Source organism: Nothobranchius furzeri, chromosome 5 (genome assembly GCF_043380555.1).
Source record: "Nothobranchius furzeri strain GRZ-AD chromosome 5, NfurGRZ-RIMD1, whole genome shotgun sequence".
NCBI lineage: Eukaryota > Metazoa > Chordata > Actinopteri > Cyprinodontiformes > Nothobranchiidae > Nothobranchius > Nothobranchius furzeri.
In genome coordinates this window covers 81,993,004-82,018,606 of record NC_091745.1, presented here as the reverse complement: position 1 = coordinate 82,018,606, position 25,603 = coordinate 81,993,004, and the positions used below count along the sequence as shown (strand labels likewise).

The 25,603-nt window shown below is 44.8% G+C and overlaps 1 protein-coding gene across 11 annotated transcripts in view; it reads right to left on the bottom strand.

Annotated features, from left to right (window-relative positions):
- adgrb1a (adhesion G protein-coupled receptor B1a) overlaps positions 1 to 25,603 on the bottom strand; it is a 433,081-nt gene that overhangs the window by 291,106 nt on the left and 116,372 nt on the right. For all 11 annotated transcript variants that reach the window (XM_070551267.1, XM_070551269.1, XM_070551266.1 and 8 more), the window contains exons 3-4: positions 6,751 to 6,909; positions 5,811 to 5,915 (exon numbers count right to left, since the gene is read on the bottom strand). In XM_070551267.1, coding sequence (XP_070407368.1) covers positions 5,811 to 5,915; positions 6,751 to 6,909 — 264 coding nt within the window. The remainder of the gene's footprint in view (positions 1 to 5,810; positions 5,916 to 6,750; positions 6,910 to 25,603) is intronic.

Below are 25,603 nucleotides of genomic sequence, written 5' to 3'. Positions count from 1 at the left end.
GCAGTAGTCAAATCTCTGATTAAAAAACCTGCTCTTCATCCGCAGGATCTTGCGAATTACAGGCCTATCTCCATACTACCTTTTCTTTCTAAAATTCTTGAAAAGGTAGTTTATAGCCAAATATTGGCCTTCCTGGAAAATCAAAATGTATTAGAGGTTTTCCAATCTGGTTTTAAACCCTTTCATAGCACCGAATCAGCCCTTTTAAAAGTTTTTAATGACATATTCTTAGCTACTGATGCTGGGGACTGTGTTGTTCTTGTGCTTTTAGATTAAACAGCTGCTTTTGAAACTGTGGATCATGCCGTTTTATTCTCTCGTATGGAGCACTGGGTGGGCATTAGCGGCACAGCTCTGGAGTGGTTCAGGTCCTATTTGGCGGGGCAAACATTTTGTGTCAGTCTCGGTGACTATGTGTCGTCCTCCGCTCCGCTCTTGTGTGGTGTCCCGCAGGGCTCAGTTCTAGGCCCCCTCCTCTTCTCTTTGTATCTTCTTCCTCTCGGCTCTATATTGAGAAAGCATGGCATTGCCTTCCACTTGTATGCTGACGACTGTCAGATCTATGTCCCTCTAAAGAAAAAAGGCAGAAGCCTCATACAGCCATTACTACAGTGTCTTGACGACTTAAAGGCTTGGATGTCTGTGAATTTTTTAAAATTCAATGATAAAAAGACTGAGGTGATGATTTTTGGTAGTCCTACTGAGACCCCCAATGTGTTTGTAGATTCCTTGGCCCAGTTTGTTAAGCCAACTGTCACCAACCTGGGGGTCAAAGTGGACTGTGATCTGAAGTTTGAACATCAGATTAAGGTGGTGGTAAAATCTGGCTTCTTTCACCTCAGGCAGCTGGCGAAAATAAAGCCAATTCTTTCACGGCAGCACTTTGAGACAGTGATCCACGCCTTTGTAACCACTCGGCTGGATTACTGTAACGCACTCTACATTGGGGTCAGTGCATCATGTATTAGTCACCTACAGAGGGTGCAAAATGCCGCAGCTCGTCTTTTAACTGGCACTCGAAAGTTTGAGCACATTTCCCCTGTTTCAGCTTCACTTCACTGGCTGCCCATTTCTTTTAGGATTCATTTTAAAATTCTTTTGTTTGCTTTTAAATGTCTTCATGGCCTCGTCCCCTCTTATCTCTCTGACCTGATACAGCCTTACACTCCCTCCCGCTCTCTCAGGTCTGCTCATCAGCTGCTCCTGATTGTACCCAGGACTGGGCGTAAACTTAGAGGAGATCGCGCTTTTGCTGTAGCAGCTCCGAAACTGTGGAACGAACTTCCTTTAGAGATAAGACAGGCCAGTTCCTTATCTGTTTTTAAGGCACTCCTGAAAACCCACCTCTTTACCCTGGCTTTTGATACCTTGTGAGATGTTGGTTTCTATTTTTTATTTTATTTTAGCTGTTTTAGGTGATTCAATGCTGTTTTATCAAGTTTTATCAAGTTTTTATTTTTTTACTATAGGGCTATTTTAATTTTATGTATCGTGTTTTATTTATCTTTGCTTTTTTCTGTTTAGTCAATTGTTTTAATGTATTTTCTGTACAGCACTTTGTTCCTGTGCTGGGTCTTTTAAAGTGCTTTATAAATAAAACTGGATTGGATCATATGTATTGCTCTATGCCTCTCAGCATGCCCACTAATTCAGAACTCACACACACACACAATCTCTCTCTCTCACTCCCATCTCTCTATAAATAAACTCTGGGACTAGATGTTCGGGGCATTTTGCCTCGTGCGTTGTGCCGCAGTTATAACTGTTTGACTTTTCTGTTCATTGTCTCCTTTTTCTCTCGGACTACAGGAAATGGGTTATTGATAAACATATTGATAAAATCCATGACACAATTTGGTCCTTCGAGCTAGATTTCATTTTGTTTAGAATGTCCTTTCCCTTCCTGGAACGATTATCATCTTTTCAAACACTTTTAGGGTTGTGTGTATCTAAGAGCACCGTCAGTTGTTTAAATTTTGATTGGTCACTCTCTCTATGTGACAAATGAGTTTTATTTTCCTTAGATAATTCTGTTGTCCGATTTCACTCATGGAGCTTTAATTTAGCAGTATTTATCTCCTGTTGACACATTATACACAATATTTGAGTAGCGTTATTGAGTGACATTGTACATTGCTGATGTACTCTGAAGCAACCTTACCTTACTGAACCCATGTGGAGTTGAAATTTTATTTTTCCAATTAGGACTGGGTTCGCTGTTAGTCAATTCCAGTGTTAGAGGCAAAGAGATTAAATTAGGAAGTCACTAGAGGTGAAAGTTTCTGGAATAATGAGAGCAAACACAAAGTCTATGATATTATTATTATTTTTTTATATGAGCTTGGGGATAATGACAAGCTCATCCTTTTTCCCAGATGGGTTGATTCTTTTTGATTTCAGTAGATTACTATTTTTGCTACAGCTCCTTACTACAATTTCTCCTGTTACTCCTAGGTTACGTGAATCACTTTTTGTGTTTATTTTCAATTTTCTTTACATGGATTATGTTTTTTTTTGTTGCTTGTTTAGTTTGTTTTGGTTTGTTTTGTTGTTTTATGCACACTGTGTTGCACGACCCTGCCCCTTGCTGATGTGAGCTAGTAATTACACGTTCCTTGGGATGGGTGTTTTTCACGTGTTATGTGAGGTCCGGTGTCAGAACTTTTTTTGTTTATGTTTCGTTTCTGGTGAGCCATGAGTTGCCTCATGCCTCAAGAGGAGGGGAGGCTGATAACAATTTCCTCACATTATTACACTGCCTGGATGAAATTACCTTAAATATTAGATGATAAGGATTGTTGCCGAAAACAATTCAAAATCAACAGTGATCTCCCAGAATTTTCTTGTGCTTTTTCGCCACAGGTCGTGAAACCAGGAAATTGGGTTCTGATGAAGGTGCTGAAGCGAAACAGATGGGGCAGCCAGAGGTCCATTCGAAGTACTCCTCATCACTCCCACTGCTGTGAAGATTGCTGAGAGGCCATCTTGAAATTATCTATCCCACTGCAAGCTTATCAACCAACCGCTTTAGCACGGCAATGAAGTCAGGCTACAAAGGGGTGGACCACCACTAGGGTGCCATCTCTCAAACCTGGTGAAGATAAGATCAAGATAAGATAAGATAAAGATCTGCTTCAAGCATGCTGGGTTCACCCCATTGTTGATGTTGGTGGTCGCACTCATGGCCCTGCACTTGGGCTGCCTCTCAGCACCTGATGGAACAACTGGGACAGCAGCATTTGAGGGGGTACTAGAACTGGAACTGAAACGACGGATTGGGGCTCCTCCCTGACCGCACACCTACAGGACAACATAACTTGCATCCACCTCGGCTGAAGACCCCCTGGACACAGCGAAGAAGAGACGCTGGGAAAGGGTAACTACTTCAAGCACCTGCACCCAAATCTCCAGACTGGTTTCACGGTCAAGGACCAGTAGGACCTTTCGGGGACAAGGTCAGCTCCCTGACAATTGGGCAACCGCCTCAACACGCCATGGAAGGATCCTGGTGTGTTCCTATTGAGAAGTTGAACTTTGTGCTTCATGTCCTGAACTATGTTTTTGCGCTCCGAACATGGACTTTAAGGTACTCATTAACGCAAGACTGAAACCATCCTGATCAACGGAAGAGGACTCTTCACTTTCAAACCTATTCTCCAACCGGGACTCTCGGTCCACGGACAAGCCATTTGATGAAGAACGCCTGGGTTGCCTCAGCTCTGCCATAGTTAGAGCTGCATAAACGTCCATTTTCCCTCATTCACTGAAAGAGTCGTCTGCAACTTGGAGCTTTAAACTAAATTCACCTGATGTTTCAATACACCGCACTGATGTTTTCTGTGTATTATGTGGTTTTGCTGACCCTTCCCAATCTCCTTACAGGAACTGCCATAAAATTGTAGAATTGTGCATAGAATAGAATAGAATATCCTTTATTGTCACTGTACACACTCGTACAACGAAAATTGGGAGCCACTCCCGGGTGCAAGTTGAAAGAAATACATAACACTCAATAAAAATTCAGTCAGGACAAATACTTCCCTAAAAGAAATACGTAACACTACATTAATAAAATTCAGTCTGGACAAATCCTTCCTTCATGTACTATATAAAATTAGAACCATGCAGCTTGTGTGGTTCCATCAGGGCTACACCTGCAAACATTAGATAAGATAAGAACGTGTGCTTTCAAATCAGCACGTTCTTTTTGTTGTTAACCGCCATGATAGCCCTGGGGAAAAACTGTCTCTGAAGCGGTTTGTCCTGGTCCTCTGGGATCTGTACCGACGACCCGATGGCAACAGCTGAAACAAGTGGTTCCCAGGATGGAACTTGTCCTTAATGATGTTGGAAGCCCTGCTGAGATAACGGGGGTATGCGAAGTCCTCCAGGCTGGGCAGCGAGCAGCCAATGATCCTCTGGGCGGAGAGTATAACCCTCTGGAGCACTCTCCTGTGTGCAGCAGTGCACCCTGCATACCAAATAGTTATCCTGTATGCTAGGATGCTCTCAATAGTGGCTCTGTAGAATGTCACCAGCAGTCTCTCCTCCAGGTTGTTCCTCCTGAGCACCCTCAGAAAGTGGAGACGCTGCTGAGCCTTTTTTGATGCTGCCGAGGTGTTAGCAGACCAGCAGAGGTCATCAGAGACGACGACACACAGAAACCTCATGGACTGATTGCATCACAGTAAATTCATTTCAATATGTATGAAATAGTTTTTCTTCAGGTTATAATTGTGTTGAGTTAGCTGATTCCTTTCTCTATCTCTGTGAACTGCTGTAAGATATTATTGTCAGTTGTGTTTGCCTCATAGTGTTTATTACCTTATTTGTTCTTATTATTTTGCTGATTTTTGTATTACACATTGTATGGAATGATTCTTTGGACAAGTTAACAGGATTGAGATTATGATCCGCAATAGACAAATGATTGCAGCGCCTCATGCTGCGTTTGCCTTATCGTGTTGATTCTGAACCTTTCACATCTGATCGAAGTCGTGATTGATGTAGCTTTCATAGATAATGGTGACAAGGTATGGAAATGCGTACAATTTCCTTATTATTTTACTCATTTTTTAAATTTTCCTTATTTGGTTTGTTTTGTTGCTTTCTTTTGTTTGGTTATCCTATTCGGATAAACAGGAGGGAACATTATGGAAAATGTGTTTATTAATTCTTGATCATGAACTCAATCAACTGAATGTAATATGTGTTGCTCTATGCCTCTCAGCACTAATTCAGAACTTCTTCACACACACACAAACACACACACACACACACACACACACACACACACACACACACACACACACACACACACACACACACACACACACACACACACACACACACACACACACACACACACACACACTCTCTCTCTCTCTCTCTCTCTCTCTCTCTCACTCCCATCTCTATAAATAAACTCTGTGAGCAGATGTTCGGGGCATTTTGCCTCGTGCGTTGTGCCGCAGTTATAACGGTTTGACTTGTCTGTTCGTTGTCTCCTTTTTCTCTCCGACTACAGGAAATGGGTTATTGATAAACATATTGATAAAATCCATGACAATCACTTTATTGGAAAAGGACACAGACAGAACACAAGTGTTCTTGTGCAGCCTCAGATGAGACACAGATTTGACCATGCTCTGTCGGGTCCATGTTGGAAGTAGTCGACTCTGGACCAATAAGTGCTACAGGGTGGTTTGAAAGATGTGGATATTTGAAATGAGTTGTAGTACAAGTATGCTGGAAACCCAAGCTGCCACAGTGACTGATGCATGGGGTCCCTTTGTGTCCCATTGTCTTACCTGTCTGAGGACTCTGCTGTCCAATGCGGAGCTTCTCTGAATCCTCACGCTTGCGGCTGTCCAGCGAGCGAAGTGACTGGCTGCGAGAGGGATGGCGACCTTTGCCTAAAGGAGGATGAGTCAAGGCCAGGAGGGGAGGAGGGGCAAAGGTTAGCAACCAGAGCTCCTTCGTGAATGGTTTATATTTGGGACACAACATGGTGGGATTGGTCACCCAGAACAGCATCAGCCAAACTTGGGACTTGTGTCGACGTTCATGTCATGTTGTCTATTGTGTTAGTTGTGTGTTGCTGTTAATATGGGTCTCTTTAAGTGCCTCTGATGAGATGACTGAGGAAACACGTAAACCCATCGCAACTAAAGTCATGACTGACTGCTGTGTGAGACAGAAATCCTCCTGAAGAAAGCAGTCAGACATTTTAGTGAAAGCTGAAACATTCTTTTTCTGCAAACAAGCACACAAATGAAGCCTATCTGAGTCATTTGAGCCCTCTGTGGAGTAATGAATTAGAAATACTGTAGTCAGAAAGGTTGACCACATCGTTCTTAATTTTCAACGATCAAAGTACCCTCTCCAACATGCACTCGTAAAGTAAAAAAGCTGAACAAGCAGGCTTATGGATGGGTTGTTCAGATCCAAAAGGCCAAAAATGAATAGCCTCAAAACACACTTTACATACTCTACACACACACACACACACACACACACGTGCACACACACACACACACACACACGTGCACACACACACACGTGCACACACACACACACGTGCACACACACACACACGTGCACACACACACACACGTGCACACACACACACGTGCACACACACACACACACGTGCACACACACACACGTGCACACACACACACACGTGCACACACACACACACACACAATAAAGCTCAGAGATGAAGAGATTGACAGGATGAGAGCTCACCTGTGCAGGACAGTGAGTTGCATGGCTGGCCCTCCTCTACCACACCCTCACACAAGAAAGACTCCTCTGGAGGAGACTGACAAGTCCGAGTGCGGGTTTGAATCCCGCCTCCACACTCGCTGCTGCACTGTGCCCATCGACCCCATACACTCCAACCAGCTGGAGACACAAACACACAGTAGGAGTCATTAGTGGCACATTTCCATACCTGCTCAGTGTGGCTCATTGTTTTTCAACCCAATGATTGTGTGTGTGTGTGTGTGTTAGGTGGTGGGGGGGGGGGGGGGGGTAAAATAACACACATATGAGGTCATATGAGGTGTTGACTCTATAGCAAATGAAAACTTCTTCCTCTTTAATTTGACATGCCAACACTGTGACCACTCTTGCCACCTAGTGGTGTGATGGTGTTTTTTTGGTGATTTTGTCAACATGAAGATAACTTTTAAAAATGTAGAATGAGGAAGAGATGGGACTTGTTTTGTTGTTCATTTTATCTACATTTCATTTTCCATGTTTTATATTCAAATCCAAGAAAAGTTCTAGAAAGACGTCCACTTTCTCATTCTTCCACCAGCTGAGTCTAAGTTTTAAAAACAGGTGGTAGCGTTCACTTTTGTAAGTCTCCGGTTGTATGTGTATGTGTGAGCATGAGGGAGGGAGTGTGTGACTGTATTTGTCAGGTGGGGTCTTGAACGCCTCCCCTCTCCAGGGACTTCCTGTGCTACTACACATCGTGGCCTGCCCTCCCCCTGCCACATTTGCTGATGAGTGTGGTGCCTTGGTCTGCCTGAGTGTTCCCGGTTCCCCGGTTTGTGGGAGTAAAGATGTTTGGCATCTGCCTGATTAATCCCGGTGGGTGCCTGGGGGGTCTGAGTCCCTGGGCTCTGCTGGGTCCTAGGTCGCTGGGTTCCGGGCTCGGCCGGCTAGGGGGTGGGAGGCTGCGGGCGGGCCTGTGGGCTTGCCGCTGATATCTCCCGGGACTCTGCCAGCTGTGGCCCCCCGGGGCGATCCTCTGCACCTCTCGAGGGGGGCGGGGGCTTTTCTGGTCGCAGTCCCCTTGCGGTTCCTGTGTTCTGGGGCAGCTCCTGGATCTCTGGGACTTGGAGCTCCCTCCGTTTCCTACACATGTTTAGGGGGCAGATCTGTGGTCCCTCACACTCTCTATTGGACGCTCCTGTAGAGAAACCTTACATAAACAAGTGCGTGTACACACACAGGTGCTCACATGGTGCTCTCATAAGTATGGACTTGGGCACGTTCAACACATGTCATAGGGCTGTGGCTGGCACTAAATGCACTGTGATTTATTATCATGTGATTGTTCAGTTAAACAATGTTGATTTTACATTTCCTCATCAGGTTGACGCAGTGATTGTCATGATCCCGAACGAGTCACTCTTAAGCAGACAAAGCACACTCGGACTCAGAAACAAGTTTTTCTTAAAACTGCTTATTTTCTTTTGGACCAGAGGAATCGAGAGACCAAGAGGAAGTGAGGATTCGAGGAGGATTGTCAGTGGAAGAGGTAGGTATGGCGAGTATATGTAGAACCGAACAGAACATTCTTTAGCAGGATTAATTGGAATCGATAACTCACTAGAGCTGTGGAGGGACTGGTCCTGAGAGAGAGGTGAGTATTCAAGATCATTGAAGGTTGTGAGAGCTGCGCGGTGGATTAGTGGTGTTTTCTTTCCACAGGAGAGCTGAGCAGCTTGGCAGAATCCAGTGCTGGAGCTATTGCAGTGGCGGAGAGAGGAGTAGCCACACCCGGGGAGACGGACGTCCAAACCAGTGAAAACGTGGAGAAGAGAACTTGAATGTATGAACCGATGAGGAACTTCCTGGGTCTTCAAAGATGCGGAAGAGGTTGCACTCCATAAACGGAATCAGCTGACGTCAGTCTGGTGGCTCCACTCCTCCTAAATACTGCTGCCTTGATGAGGTAACTGGCTCCAGCTGGGACCACTCAGCACCTGGGAAAGGAGAGGAACAGCTCCACCTGCTGGATGCTGACAGTGATAGCTTGCTCTTGTTTTGCTGTGTGTTGTTTTTCTCCTTCTGCAGGCCTAGAAGCCGACTCTTGTTCATCATCCTTTAGTCTCTTCCTTTCTCTTTCACCTCTGTCTCCGTGTCTGGTCAGAATTAAAAAGCATCCAAAAAACAATAACAATAAAGTTTTACGTATCCGGCGTGACATTAAAGCAGAATCTTTGATGCGCCACCTGAGAGTAAATCTGTAAGGCTTGTCACCAGCATTCAAACATCATCTGTTTGCTTCACAGCCAGACAGGACACGGGTGGGGGGAGGTGGTAACCATGATCACACAACTGACCAGTCTTTTTTTATTGATATATTTTTGTTTTGTTTTTGTTTTGTTCCAAAAAGGCATGAAACCACTTGTCAAAGCAGATGCAGCATGGATAAAGGCACACACCGGCCATCACAGAGCGATGGCATCTCAACATGAAAGAGTCTAAGGGGATGTTTTTCCCTCTAAAACCGAGGCGTGATGAATGCAATTGTCATCATGAAAGTCCCTGTTTGGTCATTCTGATTTAATGCTCTCCATTAAGATATGTGCTGATATGAGGGGGATTGGTAAAGTGCTGCTGAACAACTCTCTCCCTGCCTGCGTCCTGCATGCTCATAAATGTTTAATGGCACAGACAGATGCCTTTAAACCCCCACAGGCGACGACAAATATGTATTAATCTGCATGAATAGAACATGAAGTTGGCCGGCATCCAGACACACGATTTTAATTACCCACAAGTCAACTTCCTCTGAGGATGAGGCTGCAGTGAGAGGGCACAGTAGAGAGCACTTGATTCAGTCCAAAGAGTGAGACATGAAAACACACACACACACACACACACACACACACACACACACACACACACAAAAGACAGACCTAAGACACATTTCAATGTTCCTTAAAAGAATGAAATAAACGTCCTGATCATGAGTGAGGAACCCAGCAGGATTATTACCGTTCTGTTTGTGACTCAGAGACATCTTAGCCCTGCAGCTTCACAAATCCAAAAGTATTTGCAGGAATCGTGTACTATGACTTTTGGTAGCTGCACATCATACGACCCAAAGCACTATTCAACTACATGATTTGTTGACACAGGTGAGGAAGCCCTCCCCTTTAAAGTTCTACCTCCTACTCAGGTTGACTTCCCAGTTGAAAGACCAGTACATTTAAACAGGCGACAGAGCGCTGGACTTTACATGACTGGCCTGATGTGATTATGTACGGTGTGTGCGTGTGTGTGTGTGTGTGTGTGTGTGTGTGTGTGTGCGTGCGTGCGTGCGTGCGTGCGTGCGTGCGTGCGTGCGTGTGTGTGTGTGTGTGTGTGTGTGTGTGTGTGTGTGTGAGTACATAGGCACTACTGGTGTACATACTAGGACTGAACGATTTTAGGAAAAGATTAAATTGCGATTTTTCTAGCAGAAATTGTGATTTGAGTTTAATTCATGATTTTCTGCAAACACAGGTCCAACACCAGCCTGCCAAGCCATCCTGTACAGGTCCTTCTCAACTAATTAGCATATTGTGATCAAGTTCATTATGATAATGATAAATGACCCGCACTTGTATAGCGCCTCTCAGAGTAAGGACTCCAAAGTGCTTTACACTACAGTGTATCATTCATCCATTCACACACACATTCATACACTGGTGGGGATGAGCTACGATGTAGCCACAGCTGCCCTGGGGCGCACTGACAGAGGCGAGGCTTCCGAGCCCTGGCGCCACCGGACCCTCCGACCACCACCAGCAGGCAAGGTGGGTTAAGTGTCTTGCCCAAGGACACAACAGCAGAATTATCTGTCCGGAGCCGGGATCGAACCTGCAACCTTCCGATTACTGGACAACCCGCTCTACCTGTTGAGCTGCTGTCTGTAATGTACTGATCAACATCAGACTTTCATATATAGTAGATTCATTACACACAACTGAAGTAGTTCAAGCCTTTTATTGTTTCTAATATTGATGATTTTGGTATACAGCTCATGAAAACCCAAAACTCCTATCTCAAGTTGGCAATATATATCATACACACACACATACAGGTGCTGGCCAGTAAATTAGAATATCATCAAAAGGTTGAAAATATTTCAGTAATTCCATTCAAAACGTGAAACTTGTACATTATATTCATGCAATGCACACAGACCAATGTATTTCCAATGTTCATTACATTTAAATTTGATATTCATAAGTGACAACTAATGAAAACTCCAAATTTGGTATCTCAAAAAATTAGAATATTCTGAAAAGGCTGAATATAGAAGACACCTGCTGCCACTCTAATCAGCTGATTTACTCAAAACACCTGCAAAGGCCTTTAAAAGGTCCCTCAGTCTTGTTTTGAAGGCACCACAATCATGGGGAAGACTTCTGACTTAACAGCTGTCCAAAAGACAATCATTGACACCTTGCACAAGGAGGGCAAGACACAAAAGGTGATTGCTAAAGAAGCTGGCTGTTCGCAGAGCTCTGTGTCCAAGCACATTAACAGACAGGCGAAGGGACGGAAAAAATGTGGTAGACAAAAATGTACAAGCTCTAGGGATAACCGCACCCTGCAGAGAATTGTGACGACAAACCCATTCAAAAATGTGGGGGAGATCCACAAAGAGTGGACTGCAGCTGGAGTCAGCGCTTCAAGAACCACCACGAGGAGACTCATGAAAGACATGGGATTCAGGTGTCGCATTCCGTGTGTCAAGCCACTCTTGAACATGAAACAGCGCAAGAAGCGTCTCGCCTGGGCCAAGGACAAAAAGGACTGGACTGATGCTGAGTGGTCCAAAGTTATGTTTTCTGATGAAAGCAAGTTCTGCATTTCCTTTGGAAATCAAGGACCCAGAGTCTGGAGGAAGAGCGGAGAAGCACAGAATCCACGTTGCATGAGGTCCAGTGTAAAGTTTCCACCGTCAGTGATGGTGTGGGGTGCCATGTCATCTGCCGGTGTTGGCCCACTCTGTTTCCTGAGGTCCAGGGTCAATGCAGCCGCCTACCAGGAAGTTTTAGAGCACTTCATGCTTCCTGCTGCTGATCAACTTTATGGGGATGCAGACTTCACCTTTCAACAGGACTTGGCACCTGCACACAGTGCCAAAACCACCAGCACCTGGTTCAAGGACCATGGTATCCCTGTCCTTGATTGGCCAGCAAACTCGCCTGACCTTAACCCCATAGAAAATCTATGGGGTATTGTGAAGCGGAGGATGCAATACGCTAGACCCAACAATGCAGAGGAGCTGAAGACGACTATCAGAGCAACCTGGGCTCTCATAACACCTGAGCAGTGCCACAGACTGATCGAGTCCATGCCACGCCGCATTACTGCAGTTATTGAGGCAAAAGGAGCCCCGACTAAGTATTGAGTGCTATACATGCACATTCTTTTCATGTTCATTCTTTTCAGTTGGCCAACATTAGAGAAACAAACATTTTTTCATTGGCCTTTAGAATATTCTAATTTTCTGAGATACCAGATTTGATGTTTTCATTGGTTGTCACCTATAAATATCAAAATTAAACGTAATAAACATCGGAAATACATTGGTCTGTGTGCATTGCATGAATATAATGTACAAGTTTCACGTTTTGAATGGAATTACTGAAATATTTTCAACCTTTTGATGATATTCTAATTTACTGGCCAGCACCTGTATGTGTGTGTGTGTGTATATGGTGACAATACTTTAATTTGTTTGTTGATTAACATTTTCAATCAAAAAATAGAAGTGGAAATAGAGTTTGGTGACACCATTAAACAAGACCTTCATACAGCTTCGAGTAGATTGTGGTCCACCGGCAGTGCACTACCAACACTATCTATAGTGGGGACGGTGTGCTGCCGACCTCTACTCGGGACGTTGGGGATTGGTGGACAGAATACTTCGAAGACGTCCTCAATCCTACCGGCAAGTCTTCCAGTGACCAAGCAGAGTCCAGGGACTTTGAGTTGGACTTTCAATTCTCTGGTGCTGAAATCAATAAGGTTGTCCAAAAGCTCCTCTGTGGCAAGGCCCCGGGGGTGGATGAGATTTGCCCAGAGTTTCCTAAGGCTCTGGATGTTGTACAGCTGTGTTCCAACTACAGTGATCACACTCCTGAGCCTCCCTGGTAAAGTATATTCCAGGGTTCTGGAGAGGAGGATCCGGCGGCTTCGTCTTGGTCGTGGAACAATGGACCAGCTCGAAACCCCCAGGGGGATCCTGGAAGGTGCGTGGGAGTTTGCCCAAGCAATCTACATGTGTTTTGTGGATTTGTAGAAGGCGTTTGACCGCGCCCCTTGGGGGGCGGGTTTAGGGTTAGGGGTGCTTCGGGAGTATGGGGTACCAGGCCCTGTGGTATGAGCTGTTAGACACCTGTATGACCGGTGTCAGAGCTTGGTCTGCATTGCTGGCAGTAAGTCAAGCTCGTTTCCGGTGAGAGTTGGACTCCACCAAGGCTGCCCTTTGTCACTGATTCTGTTCATAACCTTCATGGACAGGATTTCTAGGTGGCCTGATGATTGAGTCTCTGCTTTTTGCAGATGGTCCTGTTGGCTTCATCAGAACGTGATCTTCGGCTCTCATTGGAGCAATTTACAATTGAGTGTGAAGCAGCTGGGATGAGAATCAGCTCCTCTAAATCAGAGACCATGGTCTTGAGTCGGAAAAGGGTAGAATTCCTTCTCCGGATCAGGGATGAAGTCCTGCCCCAAGTGGAGGAGTTTAGGTATCTCAGGGTCGTGCTCACGAGTGAGGGTTAGATGGAGCACAAGATTGACAAGCGATTGGTGCTGCATCTGCAGTGATTCGGGCGTTGTACAGTTGTAGGATTTCCCCGGAAGAACTGGTCCAAGTGGCTGGGGAGAGGGAAGTCTGGCGGTCCCTGCTTAGGCGACCGCCCCGACGACCAGACCCCAGATAAGCAGCCAAACATGGATGGATAGACGGAACTTATTTTTCACTGTAGTCGGTTTGAGACTAGATTGACCTTCAGCTGCTCTCCTGAATCATTGTGCTTTGTTAAAAAAAAAGAAAGGAAAAAAAAGATAAACCATCATTTGGAGCAGAGGATAGAAACTCCTCCTGTCAAATGTGCATTTGGTAATGAAAAAAGGAAGGGTCCATTTAAAGATAAGTTTTCTACAGGAAGAAAAGAAGAAAAGAGAAATCCAAACCTTCTTTCTCTTTATGCCCCATAATCTCAAGCAGGGAGTGGGGAGAAAAATAGAATGGGAGTGTTGTCTCCCCCACTCTCCAAGGACATTTGATTATGTTCACAATTCAGAGACGGTCTTTTGTTAGAAAACTGTCTTCTCTATAAGCCTCACACTCACCCTGCCTCCTTCACCTTCTACTAGTCCTGCTTTACCATGACATTCAGTGTGTTATTGTACATTACTGTGTGTGTGTGTGTGTGTGTGTGTGTGTGTGTGTGTGTGTGTGTGTGTGTGTGTGTGTGTGTGTGTGTGTGTGTGTGTGTGTGTGTGTGTGTGTGTGTGTGTGTGTGTGTGTGTGTGTGTGTGTGCGTGGTGGGGGGCTGCACAGTTCACCGAGTGCATATGAGCATTTCACTGAATTTCCTGAAAGTCACCTTCATCTGCTATTTGGAGCTAAAGGATGACCGGATGAGCGTCTCCTCTTACAGCTCCAGTTTCTGCACTTTTGATCAATAGCTGCCACTTACCGCGCACGCACGCACACACACACACACACACAATCACAAGCATGCACGTGCGCAGTCCCCCCCCCCCAACCCTAACCCACACACACAGACTATAAGAGCTGTGTGTGTGTGTGTGTGCAGCTGAGACAGGACCAAGGCACAGCTGAGGTATGATCCTGACAGCAGATGGGAGGACATGTTCAGAGATACTGATACGAGAGGATGGGGAGAGATGATCCTGAAAAGATGAAGCATGGGCAGAAACGGGGTGTGACTGACTCACACAGCGCCGTGCGGCTGGATGAAGGATCAGGCAAGTGCTGACACCCAGAGGACAGAGGGAAGCAACTGCATGGAGGAGATAAGAGGTGGTGAAATGAGAGAATGGAGAGGGCAAAAGGATGGAAATGTGTGAGATGGGGAGAGGAGAGCAACAGAGATGAAGCTCTATTGTGTCTATTTCCATGGTGTCCATGGTGTTATTACCCGCACTGCCTAAAAGGTTCTCTCTCTCTCTCTCTCTCTCTCTCTCTCTCTCTCTCTCTCTCTCTCTCTCTCTCTCTCTCTCTCTCTCTCTCTCTCTCTCTCTCTCTCTCTCTCTCTCTCTCTCTCTCTCTCTCTCTCTCTCTCTCTCTCTCTCTCTCTCTCTCTCTCTCTCTCTCTCTCTCTCTCTCTCTCTCTCTCTCTCTCTCTCTCTCTCTCTCTCTCTCTCTCTCTCTCTCTCTCTCTCTCTCTCTCTCTCTCTCTCTCTCTCTCTCTCTCTCCAAAAAACCTCAAACTACTGGACAGATATAACTGGATATCTCAGGAAATAATTATTGCAGCAGAGCTTCTGATAATGAGTAATATTTGCATTCATCTTTATACTGAATCTCTTTAGAAAGCAAACTATCATTTTAACAGCCAAACTGGACTTATTATCACCATAAAAACTGTTGCATTATAAAGTTTTTAACATTAGTATGAAGACATTACAACATGGCCATAATAAACATCAATGTATATAAAACAAAAAGCACTGAGCATGTATCTTATGCATGTTAAACCTTTCAACACTTTTAAAATGCTGCTGTGTGAACCAGACCTACCACAGTCATCATTTAAAAATCTGACAAGAATTCCTTTATTGCCTTTCATGATAGTTCTTGTTATTGCTGATATACACTCAACAAAAATATAAACGCAACACCTTTGTTTCTGGTCCGATTTTTCATGAAACTGACTTAAAGATCTAAAATTCATTCCAGATACACAATATCACCATTTCTCTCAAACATTGTTCACAAATCAGTCTAAATGTGTGATAGTGAGCACTTCTGATTTGCTGAGATAATCCATCCCACCTCACAGGTGTGCCACATCACGATGCTGATCCGACATCATGAGTAGTGCACAGGTGTACCTTATACTGCCCACAATAAAAGGCCACCCTGGAATGTGCAGTTTTGTCTCACAGCAAAATGCCACAGATGCCACAAGCATTGAGGTAGCGTGCAATTGGCATGCTGAAAGCAGGAATGTCAACCAGATCTGTTGCTCGTGCATTGAATATTCATTTCTCCACCATGACCCGTCTCCAAAGGCATTTCAGAGAATATGGCAGTACATCCAACCGGCCTCACAACCGCAGACGACGTGTAACCACACCAGCCCAGGACCTCCACATCCAGCAGGTTCACCTCCAGGATCGTCTGAGACCAGCCACTCAGACAGCTGATGAAACAATTGGTTTGCATAACCAAACAATTTCTGCACAAACTGTCAGAAACTGTCTCAGGGAAGCTCAACTGCATGCTCGTCGTCCTCATCAGGGTCTTGACCTGACTCCAGCTCGTTGCCGTAACAGACTTGAGTGGGCAAATGCTCACATTCGATGGCGTCTGGCACGTTGGAGAGGAGTTCTCTTCACGGATCAATCTCGGTTTACATTGTTCAGGGCAGAAGGTAGACAGTGTGTGTGGTGTAGTGTGGGTGAGCACTTTGCTGATGTCAATGTTGTGGACCGAGTGGCCCATGGTGGTGTTGGGGTTATGGTATGGGCAGGCATCTGTTATGGACGAAGAACACAGGTGCATTTTATTGATGGCATTTTGAATGCACAGAGATACCGTGATGAGATCCTGAGGCCCATTGTTGTGCCGTACATCAATGAACATCTAAGGAGCTTTGAAAGAAAAGCGTCTGGACTTCTTTGAGTTGCTTGAAGATGTTTCACCTCTCATCCGAGAGGCTTCTTCAGTTCTAAGGTCAAATGGTGGAGAGTCCCAGATTAGAGTTTCCCCCCGAAGAGGGAACAAAAGACCCCATGATGATCTTCTACATAAACACATGAGCCAAGCCTGGCCCCACCCTATCATGTGAATTCCTGAGGTCAGATGGCCCAGGATATGCGTGGGCGTTGAGACATCTGGGAAGGGATCTCAAAACTGGATTATAGATGGCAGGCAGTTGGTGTCGTAAACCACCACCTCTGTTCAAAGATGGTTGCTCACAGTGGACATAAATGGCTTCCTTTACTCCTCTTTCAAACCATCTGTCCTCTCTGTCCAAAATGTGAACGTTGGCATCCTCGAAAGAGTGACCTTTGTCCTTTAGATGCAAATGAACTGCTGAGTCCTGTCCCGTGGAGGTGGCTCTTCTATGTTGTGCCATGCGCTTGTGAAGTGGCTGTTTGGTTTCTCCGATGTAGAGGTCTGGGCATTCCTCGCTGCACTGTACAGCATACACCACATTGTTCAGTTTGTGTTTAGGAGTTTTGTCTTTCGGGTGAACCAGTTTCTGTCTGAGTGTGTTGCTGGGCCTGAAGTACACTGGTATGTTGTGTTTGGAGAAAACCCTCCTGAGTTTCTCTGATACACCGGCTACATAGGGGATGACAAGGTTGTTGCGTCTGTCTTTCTCATCCTCCCTCGCTGGTGTCTGGTCTTCTTTTCTGTGCATCTTTGCCGACTTTATAAACGCCCAATTAGGATAGCCACATGTTATAAGTGATTCCTTTATATGTGTGTGTTCCTTCTTTTTCCCTTCCGGCTTTGAGGGAACATGTTCTGCCCGGTGGTGTAAGGTCTTCATTACTCCAAGTTTGTGTTCCAGAGGGTGATGTGAGTCGAAGAGGAGGTACTGGTCCGTGTGTGTGGGCTTCCGGTACACTTCAATGTTGAGGTTGCCATTTTCTTCAAAGTGCACAGCGCAGTCCAGGAAAGGCAAGCAGTTGTCCTTTAAAAAAACAAAAAACATACCCACTGTCCTCTGTGCTTTCTGTCCTTAACGTTTCTATATTGGACTTTAATTTCTTCAGCTTGGCCCAACATCATTCTGACGTCCACTTGGATCTTTCTACTGCCATTCGCTGAGTAAAAACCATCCTTATTGATCCGTCTACTTGCTCCAGAATGTGGACTCGAAAAGATGGTGAGGAGTGTATGGAGCTTTGAAGATGACCAAAACTTGAAGCTACTTGCTGGCGTTTTCTCACATTCTTGAACAACTAATGAAAATACAAACAACAAAACTCCATTGTTTTGTTTTGTTGCAAGTAGTGGCATATTTCTGTTCCTCAGTGGACTGTGTAGTTCTGCCCCAACCATACAGCTACAGAAATGTTGGCATCTACAACAGAAGGAGGCCAAAAAAGTCCCACGACTGGCACGGTCCGGGTAGGTTTTCTGGACCAGTTTCATAATGGGGACAGAAAATGTTGCAAGCCTCCTGTGTGTGTGGGAATATTTTAGATATAATAGATACATTCCCATACAGGAAACTTCAACTGCTTCCTTGGTGGAAATGGAGCAGCCCTGATGGTTGTTGTCACTGGTTTTGCTTCTGCTGCGTGAACGCGATCAGTTTCACTTTTGTCTTGGTCTGTGTGGGTCGCGCCAATGTCTTTTGGTCTTTTATTAGTGGGGTTGGAGACGTCTTTGTGGTGAGTTCACTGGGGTTAATAGTCAAACCAGTTATTCCCTGCAACCCTAGTCACAAGAAAGGAGCCACAGCCAAATACCTACAACGAGTAAGAAAAGTCCTAAGAAGCCAGTTCAATGGCAATAACAAGATCTGGGTAGTAAACAGCTACGCCCTGCCAGTAATCAGATATCCTGCAGGAATAATAAGCTGGCCAAAGGAATAAATACAGACCACAGACGTTGAGACACGGTAACTCCTAAGCATGCATGGAGGGTTCCATCTTAAATCCAGCATCTTAAGTCTGTACACTAGCTGTAAGGAAGGAGGCCAAGGACTAGTGAGTGTGAGAACCACTGTCCAGGATGTAACGTCCTAGGTCCATAAGTACATCAAGGACAAGGCTCCAACAGATGATGTGCTCAAAGAATGTTTCAGACAATGGAAAACAGAGGAGGAGACCCTGGAGATACCATCGTGGGAGGACCAACCCCTACATGGGATGTACCACCGACCCTAATTTCCCTCTGGGATTAATACAGTATCTTTGACTTGATTTGATTTGACAGATAGCTGCAATGGCTGATATCAAGAAATCCTATCAATGGCTAGAAAAACGCAAATCGTACCTGTGTGTGAAATCAAACTCCGGTGCTGTTCGGTAACTGTTGGGGCCATGCCGACGCTAATGTGTAAGCACCAATAGGGAAAGGCTTTAACACTGATCCTGAGCAGACAGGGAGCTTAATACTGGAGTTGCTCCACTCTGGACCAATCACATGGCTGGAGTAGAGCCACACAGACAACACCGTAGCCACCATAACATTTCTCTGCATGACTACTTAATAAGAAAATGCTGAATTTAAGTGAAATCCAAAAAAAAAAGCGCTAAAGAGTTTCTGATCATTGAAATACTTCTTTGTTTAAAATAATCGCATTAGATATTTTTCTAATTGCACTTATTTAGATCTCCTCTGTTCATTTGAACATATAAATGTGTAGCGTCCAGCAAATGGTCAGTTTAGGTATAGCCTGACCTTCCACCATCTATTCAACATCTGGTCATAGGAGACACAACACTGCATGTGTTCCCTTTAAACAAGTCTGCCTTCACACCAGCTGGGATTCAGACTCCACAATCTAAATCATAACATTAACTTCCTTTCCTCAAGGTCTCGGCTCCAGAAGACAGAAGATCCAGCTCAGATCAGTGCTAATGTCAAGAATGATTTTAATAAATCAATATGAACTACTTTTATGACTTATAATCTAGATAATCATTAAATAAACATTTGCTTACTATTAATGGTGATAATTATAGTATTATGAAATGAAATGCTTCATTAATTGTGCTCATTGAATGGAGTATCTACTAGACTGCAACGTGTTCCCCATGTTTTGACGACAAGGTCCACCCACCTGCACATCCACCATAACAAGTGCGGCTAAGTTAAAGTCCCGTACACATGGCTAAAACCTTTTACCCTGATCAGGACTTCCTGTTAGAGAAGCCATGCTTCTGAGAGTTGCCTTGGTAACATCTTCCTTTCTGTCAGCCTCTGACTGGCTGTGAAAACCATAACATCAATTCTACAAAACTAAAACCTGCAGAGAGATTCGTCAGTACTGGAGAGTTCTGGAGAACAGCTCAGATTGGCCACCTGTTGCAAGACTCCATAAACATCCAAGATTTTTATACGCCGTGAAACCTTGTGTGCACCTGCAAAGCTGATGAAAAACACTTCCTGCAGAACAAAGCTGAATTGTTCACTTCTTAAGAGTTATCTCTGAGACACAAGCTGATTCCATCCTGTGATGCCCGGTGACATCTCTTCAGACTGGAGAAAGTCGGTGCTGATGGTCAGTCTACTGGACCTGGGTGCCCTGAGGTCCTCCGGCTTCTTCTGACCTCCAGATCCGGAAGAGGGTCATCCAAAGGGTGAGAGTAGAACACAGAGATTGCGTCTGAATGTGCTTTGATAACAATCAACCTCATAGTTTATTACAAACCAAATTCTTTTTCATCCGGAGACGCCGCTCCCTGAGATTCGGTAGTTCTGACCAACACCTCATTGATAGCCTACATCACCTGTAGACCCATCCATTCACGGTAAATGCTTAGATAACCTGTCGTGTTTTCTTGTCATAAAATCATTTTTATTATAAAACGGACTCTTTCATGACTCAAAACGAAGTGTGTATAACTGCTTAATAAAGCAAAGAATCTTAGAATCTTCTGACTAAGCCCTATAATTTTCTGATATTTACAATAAAGATCAAGCAAGGTACATTTGTATATTTATTCAGAATAGCAAATAAATAATACACATTTGCCACCGCTACAAACGAACCTGAACACTTAGTTCAGGCTGTTAGTCCAGCCGGCAGTAACTGGCCTGATCCCAGCCTGAAGCGTCCATGGGAACTCTAACATTTCAAATGTCAGTTGGACCTACTGACTAACACAAATCCAAACAAAAAGCCTCCAACCAGATCCAGGTGTGAACACGGTCCCAGAACAACACAGCAGTGGTGGCAAATCTGACACCTGCTCAGAGAAACCAAACACATCTAGTTGTTGAACAAATAACCGACAGCAGCAGCCAAATGTTCTCCCTCTGTCGTGTTGCAGCCCTGGCTGTTATTTCCTGTCAACTTCTGAGCCAAAGGAACACCCTACAGTCAGGAATAACAGTGTTTGAGCTGCAGATGACGCTTGTGCTCCTATTCCACATCAGCACTTCTGTGTCTTTTAACTTGGAAATGAGAAATGTTCTACTGATAAACCAAAGTTCTTGGAAACTTATAAAATGTTTGGCTGGATAATCTTACAGATTAAAGAAGAATAAATGATTTATTGTCATGATGAACCAAACTCAATAGGAACATTTATTTTGTAAAGTGCCTTGAGATGACTTGTTGTGATTTGGAGCTGTATTAAAAAAAGACCAAGTCCACTCCTTGTTCAACACATCTGCACTGGTCTCTGGTTGAATGAATACCTGAGATTATCTCTGTGGGAAAGAAGCTCTGGCCCTCCTGTTCCAGGAAGTGGAAGTTAGCCAGAGGCGTTGGGAGCAGAAGACAGCAGGATCTGGAGTTTTACTTCCAGACTTCTGGGCATCTCTCCTCTGATTGGCTAACAGCAACACAAATCTACCACTGACTGTTGCTCTACAACGTTGATGTTTTATCTCCACAAATAGCACACGCCTGGAGGAATTCTGCTTTGTGGCGGAGTTGCTAACGCTAACTGTTAGCTTCTACTAGCTGAGATGTTCTCTGCTGTTTCCTGGACGCTAAACCAACAAGAGCTTCCCCGTCGTGAGTCCAGATGGGTGAGTCCATGAATGTTAGTGACACGATGACGTAGATCTGTCAGGCATTTCTAGAATGAGTGTTTCCTTGTCTGTTTTCTATCAGTGGCAGTGACGGCTGGCCACTAGAGGGCGATAGGGTACCCCCCCCCCCCCCCCAGTTTTCCCCAGTGTTTTAAATTTTTATTTGAAAAAATAAATAAATAAAATTAACAATAATCACATATTCTAAGTTAATTGTGTGTTTTGTGACAAAAACAAATCATATATCTATATATACATATCATTGGTGAGAAGCTCCCTGCCAAGCGGTGGAGGCGACAGAAAGATCGCCCAAACGGCAGTGAAGCAGCCAGCCAATTGCTGACAAGAAAATCAAATGCATAGGAATGGGAATGAATCTAATCAGCGTCGTCGATTCGGAAGCCCGAAGGGCGATAGAGCTACCGCCAAGGTTGTTCGTTGGTGTTCAGGTTGAGCTCGACTCGAGCAAGGTATTTGGTGACGCAGATGCAGTGATGGACAAGAGTGGGCCTACAACCAGCATGGATACCGGATCTCAGCAGCCACAGAATTCAGTTCGGTCTCTTCTCCAGTATCCGTTCGAGAGGAGAACTATGGTGGAAAAACTTAATGTCAAAGAGCTTGGACCAGATCAGCCCGACGTAAAGATAAGCCAGCAGGAGGAGGAGAGAGGTAAACTGTACACACCAGGCTTCTCCCGACATTGGTACACCAGGAAGCAGTGGCTAGCTGGATGCAATCACGCTAATGCGTTATTTTGCTTTCCGTGTTTGTTATTCAAAACGGCTGGGACAGATGAGGCATGGATGAGTCAGGAGTTACAGACATGAAACATTTTTCTGAGAAGGTGAAGAAACACGAGTCATCCCGGGCGCACATGGACAACAACACGGTGAAGCTAGCCATGCTAGGCAGAGCTAACATAGCCATGCAGCTCGACGAGGGGCACAGGCTTGCAGTGAAAAAACACGATGAACAAGTGGATCGGAACCGGCACATTTCGTCCAAGATAATAGACGGTGTTAAATTTTGTGGAGCATTTGAGCTGGCTTTGCGTGGCCATGATGAGACTGAATCCTCAGACAACCCGGGCGTCTTCAGGGGCCTAGTGGATCTGGTTGCTTCACTTGATAATGTGTTGGAGGATCATCTGAAGACGGCGACAGACACCTCAGAGACCGTGCAGAACGAGCTGTTGGACTGTATGTTGTCAGTTATTAAAACCCAAATTCTTGGAGAGGTGAACAACGCAGATTATCTTTCTATTCAGGCAGATGAGACTACAGACATTTCCACCCGCTGCCAGTAGGTGCTTGTGTTACGGTATCTCGACAGTCGGAACAGCATTCAAGAGCGTTTTCTCGAGCTCATCCCTCTTCAGAATGCAACCGCTGACACGATTTCCACAGCACTGTTGGAGAGGCTGAGCAAGATCATCCCTGCTGGAAAAGAGGGGAAACTAATTGCCCAGGCCTACGATGGGGCGGCAGTGATGAGGGGAGCCACAGGTGGAGTGCAGTGGAAGGTGAATGATGTGTACACAAGTGCACACTACATCCACTGCTATGCCCATTAGCTGAACCTCATCATGCAACAGGCAACTTCACACATCCGCAGGATCAGAACTTTCTTTTCAGACCTTGGTGGATTTGCTGCTTTCTTCTCCCGGTCATTCAAGCGAACCGCTGTGCTTGATCAAGTGGTGGCGCACAGACTTCCAGCAACTTCAGCAACCAGGTGGAACTTCCACAGTCGTGCTGTCAACACAGTGTATGAGCACAAGGATGACCTCCTCAGATGTTTCCAGATGATCAGAGACTCAGATGACTTTGATCCAGTCACTGAGAGAGAGGCAGGAGGCTTTGTGAGAATGCTGGAGGAAGAAGATGTCGGCTTTCTGCTGAAATTGTGTCACAAGATCATGCCACATGTGGACATGCTGTTCAACCAGCTGCAGAAGAGGAACATTGACTCGGTCTACATCACAGGGGTCATCCAGAGCTTCACCAACAGCATGCAAAAGATCAGGTACACACACGTTTATTTAATATTATTGTGATGAAATTCTCCAGTATGTTAGTTTCACAAACAGTAATGTGGATGTGGAACTTGTGTCTCATTGGGGACTCCATTCATTCTCTGACTGAGGAATGCAGCGCATCAGTGCAGCAGCCAACAAAGAAACGGAGGACGTTTGGACAGGGAGAACAGCAGCTGGGTGCAGAGGTAAGCTGTACATTACATTTGTGTGAACAAGACAATCAGAATCAGAAATCCTTGGTTGTCCCACAAACCGGGACATTTGTTTAATAACATGTTTAATGTGCAATAACTGTAAAAACTCATTTCAACACACATACTTATTATACATATTTAATCATGTAAATGTGTATTTCATGTAAATTTGTACATACATCAATCTGATTCCATTTTACTTGTTACACTTCTGCTGCAGCAAACACATTTCCCAGCTTTTGGGACAATAAAACATTTCTGGTTCTCAATCAGATGTTTTTACATTTGAAGTAAAAATATCTGATTGAGAATCAGAAATGTTTTCTTGTCCCAAAAACTGGGAAATATGACATTTGTAAGAGGATACTGATGACATTATTTCCTATGTACTTATCTGTTGTTTTTTATTCATCATATGACAGGTTTGTGACACCATCCTGAGCCATGCAAAAGAGCCATTCTCTTTTACCAAGCACCTCGTTGCTGCCACTCTGCTACAAAGTGACTTGTTTGTGCAACACACAGCGCAGTTCCCAGATGCAGCACTGGCGACCGCTGTAGAGGCCTACCCCATGCTGAACAGAGCTATCCCTCATCTATGAGAACCATGAGTTCAGGGCTTGCACTGGTGCACTGACTCTCTTCCAGTTTTTCATGGAGAACAATCTTCAAAGCACGTTCACAGAGACTGTCACTCTTTTGAAGATTCTTGTCACCACACCCATGACCACAGCCGAATCAGAAAGGTGCTTCTCTACTTTAAAGAGGATTAAGACTTTCCTGAGGAACACCATGACACAGGATGGGCTGAATGCTCTTGCCATGCTCTCCATGGAAAAAAAGCTTGTCAAACATTCCTGACTTCAATAAAAAGCTCATCGAGAGCTTTGCCACTCAGAAGGACAGAAGGGCAAAATTTCTGTACAAATGAGGTATCTCACACACACACACACACACACACACACACACACACACACACACACACACACACACACACACACACACACACACACTCACACTCACACTCACACTCACACGTGCACACTCACACGTGCACACTCACACGCACAAACACACTCACACGTGCACACTCACACGTGCACACTCACACGCGCACACTCACACGCACACACACACTCACACGCGCACACTCACACTCACACGCACACACTCACACTCACACGCACACACACACACACACACACACACACACACACACACACACACACACACACACACACACACACACACACACACACACACACACACACACATGCATCCACTTGAACTTTGTATAAAGTTGACACAACACTCCAGAAATATTTAACAGTGTAAATTTCTGGCATTTTGTCTAAGTGGTGTTTACTACCATTACTGTAACAGTGACCTGCTCATAATTTTTCGTGTTCACTCAAATGTTGAAATTAAACAAAATGTTTTTGTTACTTGCTTCTTGCATTGCCTAATTACCATTTATGGTCGTGTTATTTTATGTGCAATTTAATGCAGTATTTTTCAACCTTGGTCTGCAAGGCAGCGTGCCAATAGTCAGACACACCTGGATTAATCAGTTTGTCCAATGATGTAAGACAGGAAATAAAAGAGCTGTGCTTAATTCAGGAAATAGTGAAGTTGTGCACAAAGCTCAGAAAGCACAAGTTTGTTTAAAAAAGAAAATAGCACAGCCCCACCAAA